This window comes from Gavialis gangeticus, unplaced genomic scaffold (assembly GCF_001723915.1).
Source record: "Gavialis gangeticus isolate Ggan-Ray unplaced genomic scaffold, GavGan_comp1, whole genome shotgun sequence".
Classification (NCBI taxonomy): Eukaryota; Metazoa; Chordata; order Crocodylia; family Gavialidae; genus Gavialis; species Gavialis gangeticus.
In genome coordinates, this window is record NW_017728998.1 from 18,233,895 (window position 1) to 18,249,902 (window position 16,008).

At 42.4% G+C, this 16,008-nt stretch overlaps 1 protein-coding gene across 1 annotated transcript in view; it reads left to right on the forward strand.

The window, feature by feature from the left end:
* Positions 1-11,590, forward strand: part of CDH5 (cadherin 5) — a 57,311-nt gene extending 45,721 nt beyond the window's left edge. Inside the window, exons 6-12 of the mRNA XM_019505532.1 lie at positions 28-215; positions 2,546-2,802; positions 3,498-3,640; positions 4,775-4,899; positions 6,165-6,273; positions 6,563-6,808; positions 8,918-11,590. Coding sequence (XP_019361077.1) covers positions 28-215; positions 2,546-2,802; positions 3,498-3,640; positions 4,775-4,899; positions 6,165-6,273; positions 6,563-6,808; positions 8,918-9,426 — 1,577 coding nt within the window. The 3' untranslated portion in view covers positions 9,427-11,590. The remainder of the gene's footprint in view (positions 1-27; positions 216-2,545; positions 2,803-3,497; positions 3,641-4,774; positions 4,900-6,164; positions 6,274-6,562; positions 6,809-8,917) is intronic.
* The last annotated feature ends 4,418 nt before the right edge of the window (positions 11,591-16,008 follow it).

Consider the following 16,008-nt stretch of genomic DNA (forward strand, 5'->3'; position numbering starts at 1 on the left):
TTTTTTTTTTTTTTTTTTTTTAAACAGGATCATTTCACTTTAGAGTACCTGAAAACATCCCAATAAAAGGTGAAGTTGGTAGGTTGGAAGTGGTAGATATTGATGAGCCACAAAACAGAAACACCACATACAATTTAGTCCGTGGGTACTACCGGGATACCTTTAAGATTATAACCGTTCCATCCACAAATGAAGGAATAATTAAGCCACAAAAGGTATGGTTCCCCATGACAAAAAAGAATTGCTATACATAGCATTAACAGTTGACATGTAGGCTGCTGTTAGAATTCACATTCAAAACAGTGCTAATGCGATAGTCCAATGTTTCTATTAGTTTGTAAGTTAACGAGTGAGTCGATTCATCATCATCATCACGTTAGAAACTTTTATCCTCAACAGAGTGTAACCAAGACTTATTTTGTCAGATATCAGTTTCCCATCAGCTTATTATATCGGGTATGTGGGTGCTTCAGTGAGTGACTGTTTTTAATGCTTTGATCTTTTGGCTGAAGCAATGTTTTTTTTTTGGGGGGGGGGTTGGGGTCAAAGTTCAAAATTAAAAAAAAAATCATCATGTTCTGCAATATCTCCATTCTGAAATACACCCAACCCCCAGGGTCAGTTTGCTTTCCTTGTTCTGGCTGGCTAGAAATAGACATCACCAATGAAGTGGATCAGCTGTGCCACAATGTATCACAGCACAGCTCATCTGCTTCACCAAGCAAAATGCAGGTCGCCTACTGTTGCTGGGTCAACGAGCAATGCATTCCCACTTAACAGAGATGCATCCACAGGTAACATCTGTACGCAGGGAAAGCCAACTCCAATCCAGTCCCCGGGCTGAGACCTCCCAATCAAATGACTAGTGGTCCAAGGGGCATGGACATCCATTTTCTTGGCCATACAAATTCTTATGGTGGCACAATGTCTGTTTTCCATTATGTGTTTAACACTCGGCCTACTCTCAGCCACACTAGCCTTTCCCACTCTTCCCCTTTTTTTTCCAGGGTTTCGCCATTACCACCAACAATTGCTATTAGGGAGTCTGAACTCTCCCAAAGATCCTTTATCACAGGTGGCTCCCCTATTTCACTTGTAATGGAGAGACTCTCTACATTCGCTACAGTACCGTCAGCCTTAGGCCCCAAAAAACCTGCCACCCACCAAAAAATCACGAGACTGGCTTACACCTAATAAAAAATAAGACTTTTTGTTTACTTTACTGGTTTGTGAACTGTGTGGGTATGCTTCTTTCGTGTCTTCAAGCCTCTCTCCAGAGCCATGAGGGCCAGAAATGTTTAGGTTCTTGCCCAGGAACTTCTGAAAGGACCAGCATTAAGGGCCCTCTGTTAAAACTGCAAATTAAGGGGGGGATCTGATGCAAATTGATGAGGTAAGGTGAGTATTTGAACATCTGGGGTTCTGTTTGTAGGGACTGTGTATGTCTGGTACCCGTTTGCTCCAAATAGGGCTAGAGTAGTTGATTGGACTGTGAACCAAGCAGGTTTTGTTTTGGAATGGCAGTTAAGACTAATCAGCTTTATAAAAGGAAACGTCCAAGAAAAAGCAAGCATCAAACAGTGACCTTGCCTATGGAGGGTGGAGGGACTCAGGGTGAGACCCAGAAGTAATGAACAGGTCTTCAAAGGCGGTGAGGAAGCAAAGATAGAGTCTGGCAGGATCGGTTGCTCTGATCTGCACAGGATGTGCCATAGGTGTACTCCCCTCTGAAGGCAGAGATGACACTGACAAGTGTCCACTTGGTGCCAACAATACATGAGGATTGAGGGACTCGTACTAATTTTATTGGTCCAAAGAGGCTGGAGCTGGACTGTTCTCAGTGGTGGCAGATGACAGAACAAGGAGCAATGGGCTCAAGTAGCAACAAGGGAAGTTTTAGTTAGACAATAGAAAAAAACTCTCTCACTAGAAGGGTAGCAAAGCACTGGAACAGGTTACTCAGAGAGGTGGTGGAATCTCCATCCTTGCAAGTTTTTAAGACCCAGTTAAACAAAGCCTTGGCTAGGATGATCTAATTGGAGATGGTCCTGCTTTGAGCAGGGGGTTGGACTAGATGACCCCCTGAGGTCCCTTCCAACCCTAATCTCCTATGATTCTGTAATATTTTAACATTTCCAGTGCCCTAAGCAGGCTTTAAAAAATAAAAAAGCCATTTAGGTACACAGCTGGTATGCTGAAAAAAAAATGTTGACCCTTCACAAAAAAAAAAAAGAACCGCAGACAAATTTTTCTTTTCCTGTAGATCAAACTGTTTTCTCATGGATATGCTGACATTTCTGGCACTGAATGGCACACAACTCTTATGCCAAGAAATGTACATCAGCCCTTAAGTTCAGCTGCTTTTGCAACATGTCGAATGAATGCTGAACTCTACCTTGCCCATAGCGGGCAAGCCAAACTGAGAAGCCTTTTGGTTAGTTAGAATATGTTAGTATTTCCAGTATGGTTCTTCAGGGTAATGCTAATGCTACATGTGCTCAGACATTACCAAAGCATGGATATCTACATTTATCTTTTGTTTTAGCCATTAAACTACGAAGAAATAAAAGAGTACAAGTTTAATGTTGAAGCAACCGATCCAACAGTTATTCCTCGTTATTACAAGCCTGGCGGAAACAAAAGCATTGCATCGATTACTATCGAAGTTCTTGATGTTGATGAACCTCCTGTCTTCACTCAGCCATTATATATTTTCAAAGTAGAAGAAAATAACCCTCAAAAAAACAACCCAATTGGCACAGTTTCTGCAAGGGATCCTGATGCAGCTAATCGGGCAATTAGGTAACACCACGGTGGACGTGACACTAGCTTTAGGAAACTTCATTGTTGAACTATTGACCGTTTTAAGGGACACAGAGATATAACCAAAGTTTCAAAAGTACATATGCAAAAATATTTAATTCACATGTTTAAACACCACAACTCTGAATAAAGCTACAACAAACTGCACACAAGCAGTCTGATTACCAACACATAAATACCACAAAGTGACTGATGGCACATGCACATTAGTGAAACTGCACATTTCTGAGTATTTCTTTCATTATGAGTCCATAGAATGTATTTGTAAGGTTTTATGGTAATAACCGTCTTTGTGAAAACAAAATAGACTATTGGCAAAGTAGTAACCAAAATGTATTAAAGCAAATGCGGGAAACTTTGTAACTGATGCAAAATGTGTTACACTACTATATTAGAGTCGGCATAATTTGAGGGGAAAGTTCTATATGCAGGGCAGGATTTTAATTAAATGAAACCTGCATCTGTAAAGATTTTTAATGGATAGTTTTTGAAACTATAAATAATCCCAGTGGACACAGATAAAGAGATAAAATGGAGGTAAAGCATCAGAACTGCATAGTAAATTCAATTTATCATATAACAATGGCTAACCCTCTCCTATGAAGAACTAAATATTACACAATGTAATACCATTATGTTTTTGACAAAGATTTATATTTTTTAACTAAATGCAGATACATTCCTCGGATATCAAGCCCTCCTGGAAACCACATCAAGATATCAGATAAGGGAGTGGTTTTTCTCAACCAGGCTCTGGACAGAGAAACAAGTGCTTGGTATAACATAACCATAAGAGCCGTGGAGCTCGCTGACAAGAGTAAGTGCTGCCTAAGAAACCTGGTTCCTAGGTGGAGGAGGGAAAAGTGTCACACACGGTATTTGCAGCAAGTTAGTACATCCCCCCCTTTGAATAAAGTAATTGTTCCTACAAATACCATCAGATGTTTCTGAACTACAAACTTCCACATCAAACCATATCTACAATGAGAGCCAAGAACATTTCAGTCAGCACAGGTCCATTGCTACTATGAAAAAATCACACCCCTTCTTAACCAGGATAAGCACGAGAAAGACAAGTATGCCACCAGTGGATCAGTCTTGAGGACAGTAAGCAGGACTGAATCCCATGAGTGCAATACAACAAGCAGTTCAAAAAAGCAGCTATTCCTTCAGCATGTTAAGGCAGAAGGACCTATGTAAAGGCAGATCTGCCTTATCAGAGCCATTCAAATCTGCTAATGCTGGACGGCACAAAACTCTTTTTCTTCCTTCTTTCAAAACCTACTATGCTCCTGCTAAACCAAATGCACTTTTGCATAGCTTTACTGTAGCCCAGCCTTGTCCCAACTTCTACTTCAGTGCTCAAAGTAGCAGTAAAACTAAAAATTCTTGGGTTTGATTCCACACCCATAATGACAATGAACATGTTCGTATTCATGTTAGGGAGCCCGAGTTCCCCTCCACCCCCCCCCACTTATGTCCCCATTTGAGGATTGTATGTATAGAGAAGCCACATTAACTACTTCACAGGCCAAACCCCTCCATTGTTCCCATGGTAAGAGCCAAGCAGGAGTTGGGAAAAAGGAATAGCCAGAACTTGTAGCATTTGTTCATCCCCATGTCTGCCCTTTGATGGAACAGCCACTAGGATGTCTACGCAGGGTCCAGCACAAAGGATCAGGAAGCCATAAGCAACTTCCCAACTCTCTCTCTTTTGGATGGGTGGGCCTAAGCATGGGAAAGACAAACACACTACAAGTGGATCACGTTCACATCCAACAACTCAAACTAGGGAGAAAAATAAATAAACCCCAGCCCCATATTCTGTGGTGTCCTTGTATATTATGCTGACGTACCACAGAAGGACCCAGGCACAAACAAGGCTCTTGGACGCAGACTCGAGATGTTAAAATGATTTTGCTTATTTATAATTTCACATTTATCATTTCAGATATTCTGTCAGACAAAGAATCACAGGCGCTCATTCATATCCAGGTTACTGACGTGAATGACAATGCTCCAGAACTGACTTATCCAGAGGAGCCCAGGGTATGCGAAAATGCTGAACCAGGACAGGTAATGCATGAGAGGTCTTTTTGCTAATACTTTACTATAGGCCTTCAGTCACACAAGAAAAAAATATTCTCAGTTTGGGAATCGAAGCTTCAGATCTCCATTTGCCTTCAGTGACAGCTCCATGACTGCACACATGCCCAAACTGTCAGCAACAAACTCTGCTACAGTTTTTCTGGATGCTACAACACAGATTTCCATCACTTACCCCATTCCCACATACATACAGATTGCATAACCACTCCCCATCTAACACAAGGTCAGTAGTATGAATGTGCATTAGCTGTTATATCATAATTCATTTAACCCCTGTAAGGTAGCAGTTAGCACCAGCAACTTATTTCCATCATCTGCCCAGTATTGCCTTATGCAGAAACCATGCTATGTAAAAACCAGTCAGCAGAAAACATACCTGAGTATATTCTTTACTGCACCAAGTTACAATTTTCAGCAGTACCAAAAGGTTGGCATTTGTATTTTTGAGCTATTTAGCCTCAGAGATGCATTTGCAACACTTACCTGTTGTTTCCTTGGTTTTTGTTCATTTGTAGTGTTAGTATCAAATTAGGCCAAAAGGGAAGATGTGAGCAGAGCATCCAGGGTAGAATTTGACCCTTAATCTGATTTTAATGCACATTTGGCAGGCAATTTATAGTTGCTGTCATACATATTCATCTACTGTATTGCATCCGATATATTGTGCATTGGATACTTGGGGAATTTCAAAAGTAAGCATGTGATTTAGGAGCATAAGTTTCAACAAGGAGCCTTTTAACAAGATCCCAGCTCCTGAATCCATTAAGCCCCTAAAATAGTTAAATGATTACAGTATTAACTTATTCTTTTATGGCTACTTTGCAGTTATCCATAACATAGCCATGAAGGAAAGAGCAAGAACCTGCCTCTGTTAGATTGAGGCTATTTGGATCTTACTGCCCAATGCTGCAGAGAACACAAAAGCCATGATGCAGATTTCCATGCTGGGAGAGGGCAGTAAAAAGGATACACCAGTATCTTTGTTCTTTGCTCCACACCAGGCAGTGAGCCCGAATGGTTGTAAGAGGGAAGGAAGCTTCCTCTTTCTATATGACTGTGCTAGGCATATTAGTCCCCCTTTGCAGTGCAGAGATGAGCTCCCAGAGGCAGCTCTGCCCTGACATTTACTGCAAATGCTGCATGAAGTCCAACTTTAAGCTACCATATTATACTGTGAGTGTTTTTGTCTAGTGCATGTCTAAAAATTATGATGGGCTTTTAAATCTTTATAGGTAGTCACCAGGATTTCAGCTACTGACAAGGATGAAATGTTGCCTGGAGTTTACTTTAAATATTCCTTGGACATGGAAGACAGCAACTTCACATTGTCTGATAATCATGGTACTGTATCCCTTCAGTGAATTTCCTCAGATAGGAAGAGAGAGGATTTAGGAAGTATGGGATGAAAGCCACAAGGACTGTGATGGGTCCTCATGGGTGACTGAGATTTATAACAGGTTATTAAGGCTCAACCTACTGAAAAAGTGGTGTTCGCGGTCACTCAAATGTTTGTGCACTCCGTAAAGGCATGCTTAGCCTCAGGGGGAGACACATCAGACGACTGATAATCTATAAAGAAAATGAGGCCGTTAGATTACCACTTAATTAAATGCCATTATCTTTTTTCCAGATAATACAGCAAATGTCACCGTCAAATATGGACAGTTTAATCGCGAACTCGCTAAAACCCACTTCCTGACTGTTATGATATCAGACAATGGCAAGCCTGCACTTACCAGCACAAATACACTTGCCATCAGCATCTGCAAGTGTAATGAAAGAGGAGAGGTCACTTTTTGCGAAGCAAGTGCTAAGATGGTTGGAGTTAGCATTCAGGCACTGGTGGCAATTTTTGTCTGCATCCTCACAATCATTGGTAAATATTTGATACTTCAAATATATTTTGCTTTTGAGGCATGGTTTTTAACTGTGGTCTTCTGGAGTTTTCTATTCATCAAGTGACCAGGAAGACAGGAACACGTTAAAGGGAGTTTGCTGAATAAATTCTTTCAGCAAACCCTTACTTTTTGCTTGGCGTATCACAAGAGTTTCAAAGGAGCAATGGTAATTTTGCCACAGTAGTATTTGCTCAGCATTATTAGGCAGCTGTATGACAGGAGCTGATTTCTTCCAGAGAGGTAACAGGTTTCTTGTCTCAAAAATACAAAATGGTACGGGCACAAGATGAAACACTACAATAAAAACAGTATCAATTTTACTATAATGTATTACATTACAGCAATCATAGGTTATTGTAATCTATGAAAGGATTTTGTTGATGGAGGAAGCAGAGAAACTGCCTTTGCAAAATTGGCATCTACAAGTCCAGTTAGAGAAGCGTAAGAGGTCCTTATTTTTAAAAAATAAATTAAAAATAGCACTTAATATGGGATTATTGGCACAATGGATGGGTTGTGTGATGGAACTTGGACTGGACAGAAGGGTGAAAGCTATTACTGTTTGACGTCCTATGTAAAATGATTGGGTTATCTAAGCCCAGTGTCTGGTGGCCAAGTGTTTGAATCACTAAGCTAAACACAAGACAGAAAAGTAGGCTCAACCACTATCAAAGGATATATCCTCCATGTCAAGTACAATGGAAGGTCGTGTGAGAAGAGCTTGCATTGCTGGGACCTATTTTCTCTTAATGAATATAGGATCAGTCTCCAGATATTATTAAAATAAAATTCTAAGGAGACACAGATATGAGCACTACAGCTGACCACTACTGTCCAGGGCTAGGAACAGACATTACACATAAACCAGTTTAAGTGATCAGAAACTGGTGTAAACCTGTAACAGAACAGACGTTCAGTGCACATAAACTAGTTTTAAAATGTCTGAAACTGGTTTGAGATAAACCTGGTTGAATGTAGTATCAGACTTAACTACTTTGGCTCAGCCCAGTTTATGCAATGTCTGTTCCAGAAGGAGGAGGAATAACCCCTGTCTCTGCCTCCCCTCCCCCAAGGGCCCTCTCTGGCCATGCCCCTGCCCCGCCACTGCAGCAGGAGGGGGCAGGGGCAGGGCCAGCGTTGGGGGCCTCAGCCCCTGTCATAATGTCAGGGAGTACAAGCCTCTTCCTGGCAGGGGCACTGTACTGAGGGGTGGGCAGAGCTGCAGCAGGATGCATATGGCAGCACTGGTGCCCAGAGTGGGCCAGAGCCATCCAAAACCCCTCAGCACCACTGCGCTCTGTAGCAGCTCTACCAGTCCTGCAGTGTGGCCCCCACATGGAAGAGGTTTGCTCTTGGGGAAAGGGGGATGGGGGCTGCTGCTCCCATCACAGTCACTCCCCCCTCACTGCTCCAGCAGCTGGACAGGGGCAGAGCCATGGCCAGACATGGCCAGCAGAGCTCCTGGGGGGTGGGGGGACAGGGAGCAGAGTTATTCGCTACTCTACCCCCAGGGCTCTGCAACTGGGTCTGCCCGGTCCAGCCACAGCTGCCACTTGGTCTGCACTTTGGACAGCCTCCAGCAGAATAAGTCCCCTCCTGCCAGGAACAGTCAAGATTGAGTCAGCCTACCACTTGGTCTGTGCTTGGGGCCAGCAGGAGGGGGCTTATTCTGCTGGATACTGCCCTGAGTGCAGACCGAGCAGCAAACTGGCCGCGCACTCCCAGCACAACTTCCCTGCAGCCGAGGGCACACTCTAGCGCCCCAGGCTCCTGGCCTCAGCAACTGCAGGCATTGGCTGGCACTTCCTCAGTCCCAAGAAAATGTTTGTCCTGTTACAAACTGGTTCAACTTAGGCAGGTTAGACTAACCTGCAAAAGTTGAATCAGTTCAGGCTCTGGCTTTTTGAATGTCTGTCCCTAGTCCAGATGTATGTGTATAAGCAGATTTTACAGTTAAATGCCATTTTGAATTCTTATATTTCCTGTAAGTGGAACTTCAGACGGTGTTAAGTTCTGAATGCAGTTTGTTTTTTCTCCACTTACTTCCACCTACCTTCACTTATAAATTTGCCATGTTTTGTCTGCAGTAATCACGTTGCTACTTTTCCTGAGAAAGAGGCATAAGAAAGACCTGAATGTTCTCAGGAATAATGTGGCAGAAATCCATGAGCAGCTTGTCACCTACGATGAGGAAGGAGGCGGTGAAATGGACACCACCAGCTACGACGTGTCTGTGCTCAACTCCGCCCGCAAGAACACCATGAAGCCCCCAAGGCTGAACCTGGAACCTGTGCTCTCCCCGTATGCACAGATCCAGAAGCCCACAGAAAATGGACATTCTGGCACCGGGGAAATGGAAATTATGATTGAGGTGAAGAAGGATGAAGCTGACAATGATGGGGATTTGCTGCCATACGACACCCTTCACATTTATGGTTATGAAGGAGCTGAGTCCATTGCAGAGTCTCTCAGTTCTTTGGAGTCGGGGTCCTCAGACTCGGACATTGATTATGACTTTCTAAATGACTGGGGACCCAGATTTAAAATGCTGGCTGAGTTGTATGGGTCAGAACCAACTATAGATTTTGTCTATTAAGTCCAAAATAACTGAGTTTCCCCTCCCCCTAGCAACAGACAATAAAGCCAATATGCTGCCAGTGCACAAAGGAGGAGTGACAGCTCCTTACCTAGGCAGTACTGGCTACCACTAGGATTGCAGACACTAAGAAACCCAAAGCATTTGAGATAGTAAATAAGTACAAAGAAATCCTTTAAGAAAAAAAAGATACCGTAGCTCTTGCCCCACTCCTCCAGACTTGACACCTAGGAGGACACTGATTCTTCCAGTGACCCTCCTTTTGATTCACTACTGAGAAGCATTTGACACTTACCTGGGCAGAAGCCATATGGTCTATGACTTCCTCCCTATTTCATGTCTCCCTTCCACTCTTCTCCTCCCCTCTCCAGTTTCTAAATGCACGATCAAGATCATCCAGTGTTAGAGCAGAAGGGTCTAGAAATGCAGACTAGGAACATTATGGAGCCACCTGTTTCCCCAACCCATAGGTCTACCCTGCCTCCTGTAACACTTTGCTACACACAGCAGAGTAAGAGAAGCTAACATCTATTATTCAATACTAGAGGTTATTTCATCCTATTCAGAGAGGCAGGACTTTTCCCTTCTTTGCAATCCCCTGACTACTTTTCTCAATACCCTTCTGATCCAAATATGGACTCTTGGTGAAACACAGACCTCTTCAGGATTTTTAGTGATAATTATCAATATTAACAACCAGATTGTGTATTTTAGACACAGTCCTGGAGCATTAACATTCCTCTTACTAGCATACCAAGTCTTTTTTTCTAAGGATCTCAGTGCTGCTGAGCTGAATATCTCTTGCAGGACAGGAAGCTTAAGGAACAGAGGGAATGTCGGGACTTCAGGTTTGTAAGGTTTTACTAGATTGCAACCACTACGTCACAGGCTGAGCAGCTTGTTGGGTTTCATTAATTTTTTAAGTAAGTTTTCTTTTTATCGTAGCTGATAGAATGTTGCTATTTCAGGGAAAAAAAGTAAAGGGCCTCACTACTGTGAAACTATTGACTTTTTTTGTAAGCAGGTACTGTAGAATGGGTATTTCCGCTTCAAAATAGTAGGGAATTCCAAGCCAGAACATCATATACCTACATACTTCACTGTCTGTCATAAAAGACCAAAGCATGAACATAAGCAAGATTTTGGGGTGCAATAACCCCTTGTGCCTGAGGCATGTACATGCTTAGCTTCACATGAGAGGGATTCATCCTGTTCAGGACAATGGAGTTTACTTCCTAACGTTAAGCACATATTGCAGTTTTGCGTGATCTTGCAATGCCATCTCCTGTGATGGCAATGGACCGACTCCTGCCTTCACTGATGCAAGACTCCCACTAATCTTACTGGAAGCAGGGCCCTGCCAACCAGATACCCAGTTTTGCAGAATCTGTACTAAAAATGTATGATTTAGCTCAGTTGATCTATTTAAAATTGGATTTTATATTACAACAACTAACCCAGATAACACTTTTTTTAACCAGAGTAGTAGAATCTCACTAATTTGCATTTTGCTAATCCACACACCCCATAATTTAGACACAATGATGTAGGCTTTCTTAGCAAGGACATAATAGCAAGGCAGTGCTGCATGGTATCATTACTAGCACGTCAATATTTTTAAAAATTTACTATACAGCAGATTACAATATCTTGCTCAATGCTATTATCAATAATTCAGATTGTGTTACAATTATCAAACACAGGCCTGACCAAAAGCCTACTGGGATCCTTTCCATTGGCTTGACTAGGCTTTGGATCATGTTGTGCACAATGCAAATTTTGGATCATTTATCCTTGCTTTTATTTTTATTGCACTCATTCACTCAGGCTCCAATTTCCTAAATCCAGTCAGCAGTGTATGTTAGTGAGGTTCAACTAGGGAACATGTTACTAATACTACTTATATTTTAAGATTTTCATGAATAATTACATGCTGAATTGCAAAACTGTAAAGTTAGTCATGAAACTGTTTAGATTAACAACTAAAGTTACTTTTGTAGATGTTGGTATTTCCTATAACAATAATTGTTTTGCAATCTGTTTAAATTTATGCAAAGTAACACTGTATTGATCTCTACTGTACATAATGTTTGCACTGGATTTCTTTTTATAATACCATATTGTATTTTTTTTTTTACTTACATAAAAGCTAAAGTCAAATGTAGTTTTATCTCTCTTTGTATTAATAAGCCATACATATCTGACAATTCCAGCCCTTTGGGTTACCTGGCTCTAATGAACTTGGATATCAGATCGGTGGAATCTCTTAGTAAAAGCACTAGGAAATCAAAATACAGGGAAATGTAGATATTAGTTCATGAAGGGGCCCATTGTTTTTTTAAAACAGATTTTTCCCAATGATTAACAATTGTATTTTATATAGATTTTAATAATGTGAAAAGCTTAAGTTCCCTCAATGGCAGGTACACAACAGTAAAAAACATGCACTTTACCCAATTTAGTGTAATGTTCAAAGGCAAAATACAATTAAATGTATTTTTCTAAGGAAACATTTTGATTACCTACTTGTAAAAATTCTACTTTTACTAAAAGTTTTCTGAAGTGTTATTCGTTCAATTGAATATAGATATTTTTACTGGGTATGGTACATGTAAAACACTGTAATTCCAATGTGCAGCATTTTATACCTACTTTGTAAATGACAGTGCAAAGCATTCAGATGTCATGTTACTTGCCACGTCTTTCCTATTCAAGAGAACTGTTTCCTTTTGGCTTAGGTCAAAGACAGAAATTTTGCAGTTCATTCTCATCTCAGCTGGAGGTCCCACAGCTGGCAAGAAAGCTGTCACAAAACCCTTCATGGGTCTTGAAGGTATTATTGCTGTCATAAATACGGACCTTGAAAAGCCTATATAAGTATCCATGTTATGCAGGAACATTTACACAAAGAGTGCCATCCTAGCACATCAAGGTTAATGAGAAGTTTGCCACTGCTCTCAACTGGGTGCATCTACATTTACAATTAGCACATAGCAATAAACTCCGGTGCAATTTGCACCAGAGTTTATTTCTCCTGGTCACAGCATTTACATGTGCACCCAGGACCACAGCACACTAAGCTGGGGCAGAGCAGCCCCAGGCTGGCAAGGAGTTCAGGGGGTCAGCCTCCCAGCCTGGGGCTGCTCCGCCCCAGCTCGTTGTGGTTCAGATGGGCTGGCTAAGGCACGAGGGTGTTACAGTTTGGGGCTAAAGGGGCAGGCAGTCCCTGCAATATAGCACCTTCATGCCTTAGCCAGCCCCTGCCACAATCTACACATGTTTTTCAGTGTATGTAACTACTACACTGTAGGACAGTACTTGTCCCGGAAAGTACTATCCTACAGTAGAGTTAATTAATTCACTGTGCTCTAATACTGCTGCACATGTAGACAGCGACGCTTTACTGTAGAGCTAATTAGTCAGCTCCACAGTAACGCACACATGTAGATGCACTCACAGGCTGGATCCAGACAAAGCAGTCTGCAGCACCACACTTTTAGGTGTTTCCCATACTGCTACCTTGCAGAGTGGGGTGGAGGGGGGGTTAACCCCAGGAGATCATGGGGTCAAAAAAACCCACACAGAAAAAAGGCAATGTGTGCCACCCAAAACCGGCTGCCAGCTTCCAGCCAGGCTCCCAGCTGCAGGAGTGATGCTGCTGTAGCTTCCCCAGCCCCCAGGACCCCAGGTAAGGCTGCTGGGGTCAGCACAGAGGTTCACGCTTGTCCATGCTTGTCTGGATGTGGACTTGTGTGGCCACAGAGTCCAGATTTCATGTCCTGACCCAATAAACCTAGAATAAGGACCAGGGCTTTTTTTCACTGCATTTCAGACAAAGAGGAAAACAGGAAACAAAGGAATAGTGTTAGTCTGTGTCAGAAAGAGGAAAAGAGAAAAAAAAGAAAAGTCCCTTGCGAGCTGCAGGTCAGATAGTTGGTTTCCTAGCTTCTTACTGCTTCCTGACTCCCATTTCCTTGCTACTCTGAAAAGGAAAATGCTAAGCAGAACTTCCTCTTCCCCTCAAGGGCATCCCCACTAGTTTTTTTCCTACGTGACTGCTCTGGCAAGCTCCTAGCTAAGCCTTGTCAGCACTTTTATGCCTCCAAAGTTCTTACTCTAGCCCCCACAGGCACATTTTGCCCATTGCATCCTTCATAAAAGCAAACTAAGGAAGAAGATTCTGCGTGTAATCAGCATCCCCTGTCATGCACATACACGAACACCTGGTGGCACTCAATTCCAGTAATACTGAGAGAGAGAATTAGGTTGCATTGTTCCACATAGTACATTTTACAGTCAGAAATCTGCTTTTTCTATCAGCTACTTGGACTCCACGGCACAGATCTACAGCTTGCCTCTACAGTGTTGTTACATCAATTCACACAAGCATTATTAAGAAACTGGTTAATGCTACAGACATTTTCATGCCTTGACAGTGAACTCAAAGAAGAATGCACACATTCTTGCATGCTGTTAGCCTGCGAGGCTTGCTTTTACCGGCAGTCCTGAGTGTGTCCCCAAGGCTTGTGGAGCCAGCTGAGATGACGATATGAAGCGTCACATTCAGAAAGAAGTCACTGAATTGCTATCTCTTTCCAAAGAGGAGCTATGTGGAAGGGAATGATAAGATGTGGATGCCGGACAAGGCTAAGGAGGGTGGAAGAGATGGGGGACATTTGATTCAAATTCCTCTCACTAATTTTGGTCCTTTTGGAAATCAGTAAGATTGACGTCTATTGTTTTACAATGGAACCAGAATTGGGTCCTGCAGCGCTTTGTCTTAGAGATGGCTTTCCAGATACTGGGAGTATGGTCTTTATTTCATTTTTTATAAAATTATTTATTGAAAACTAACAGAAGGAAAGTGTGGCAATCCCACAAAGGCCTTTTTTAAAACTTAAGCGAGAATAAAAAACAAACAATTCAAAGATACTAAGATTGCCGCCAGCTCCAAGCTTACCTGGCAAATACTGAACTGCTTATTTTTTCCTAGGCTGATAACTACATCATGCCAGTGGCACCTTGTCAGCTGCCTTTGCCATTCTGGGTGATAATATTATGCTCACACATGCTCTCTGCTGTCAAATATTGCCATGTACTTGTACCAGCATAGGAGACCAAGACTTGAAAGTATTATCTGGCTGTTGCATCAATTCTCTTTTTGATCTTGGGTTAGTAATTTTGGTCCAGATTCCAAAAAGCGATCCCAGCTATTCTTTTGTTAAAGACTACGGCACTTAGAATGAGAGGTCAGTTTTAAAAGTGCAGCTTTTAAAATTCCTTCCATCATCAACATGGAAATGGATCACAATCAACTACATGATGCTGTTGCAAGGGTTAATTAACACGTGTACGGCCTTTGAAAATGTAACATGCTCCAGGAACAAGTATTAAGGTTTATTTTAATTACTAGGGGTGGAAGGTTAACTTCTCTTCTTGGTCGCGTCTCCAGTCAAACCTTCTGCACAGGCCACTGCTTCTGGCGTTGGTGTTGACAAATCTTGTGGGGTGCATTGTGGTGCTACGGGGCATCTCAGGAGATGATTAGTTATTTTTCATTACTTACAGCGGACTTTAAAACACAAGACACTTCCCAGAATCCCAAAGAGTTTAGTGAAAGGACTTTTTCCTGCCTGGCATAAACCTTGTTAACAGGAATATTCCCACTGACACTTAAAGACCTATTCATAGGTACTCTATCTGCACAGAAGATTTGAATGTATTTGGACCTACATTCAACATGGCACTGTAAGGGCGGGTGACAAAACATGAAGGACGTTACGAACAAAGGCTAGAGTAAAGTGATCATATGGTCATTCAGCATGTGCACATGCTGGATGGTCTTACAAGTTAGCCTTTTAATTATTTAAGTAAGGCTGCATGTGCCCCTTAATTTACACACAGTCACCCAAAAACCTAAAAAGCTAACTTAAATTTCATATTGTAAGCAGGCTCCTTAGGCTAATTTCATTACAGACCTGCTAAATTCACGTGGCAGATAATATAGGCTAGGTAAAGCCAAAAAGCCCGAGGCTGTATCGATTCAGTCTTTGCAGGTTAGTCTAAAATGCACAGATTAAATTGAAACAAATTCAGGAAATGCAGCCACATGCCTGCAGTGGCTCAGGCCAGAAGCCAGGGGGTGCTAGAGCACAGTTCTCTGAAAGTGCTCACTTCCTTTTCCTGCTTCCCCCAAGGTCTCGGGATTTGCAGTCCAGAATTACAGCACTAGGATTCTGCAGAGTTGCTCATCACTTCCTCTTCCTGCTCCCAGTGTAGCCAGCAGTAAATTTGGGGGATATTTAACCCCCTCCCTGGCCCCAGACTCCAGCCAGGGTTTGCCTGGGGGGGGACAGCCCCCCCACCCCTGTAGACTGGGATGTATCCTCAGCCAGGCTTGTCTCCCCCACCCCTTTGTCAGCAAGCCCTCACTGCTCCAGCTAGGGAGCAGAGGGGTGGGACCAGGCCTGCTCTCTGGAGCAGACAGTATAGCCCAGAGCTGAAAAGCATTCTGCGATGCTGGGGGACTGTGATTGAACTTGAACCAGGAAGGGCTCTGAGACAAAAGTTTCATAAACTGGT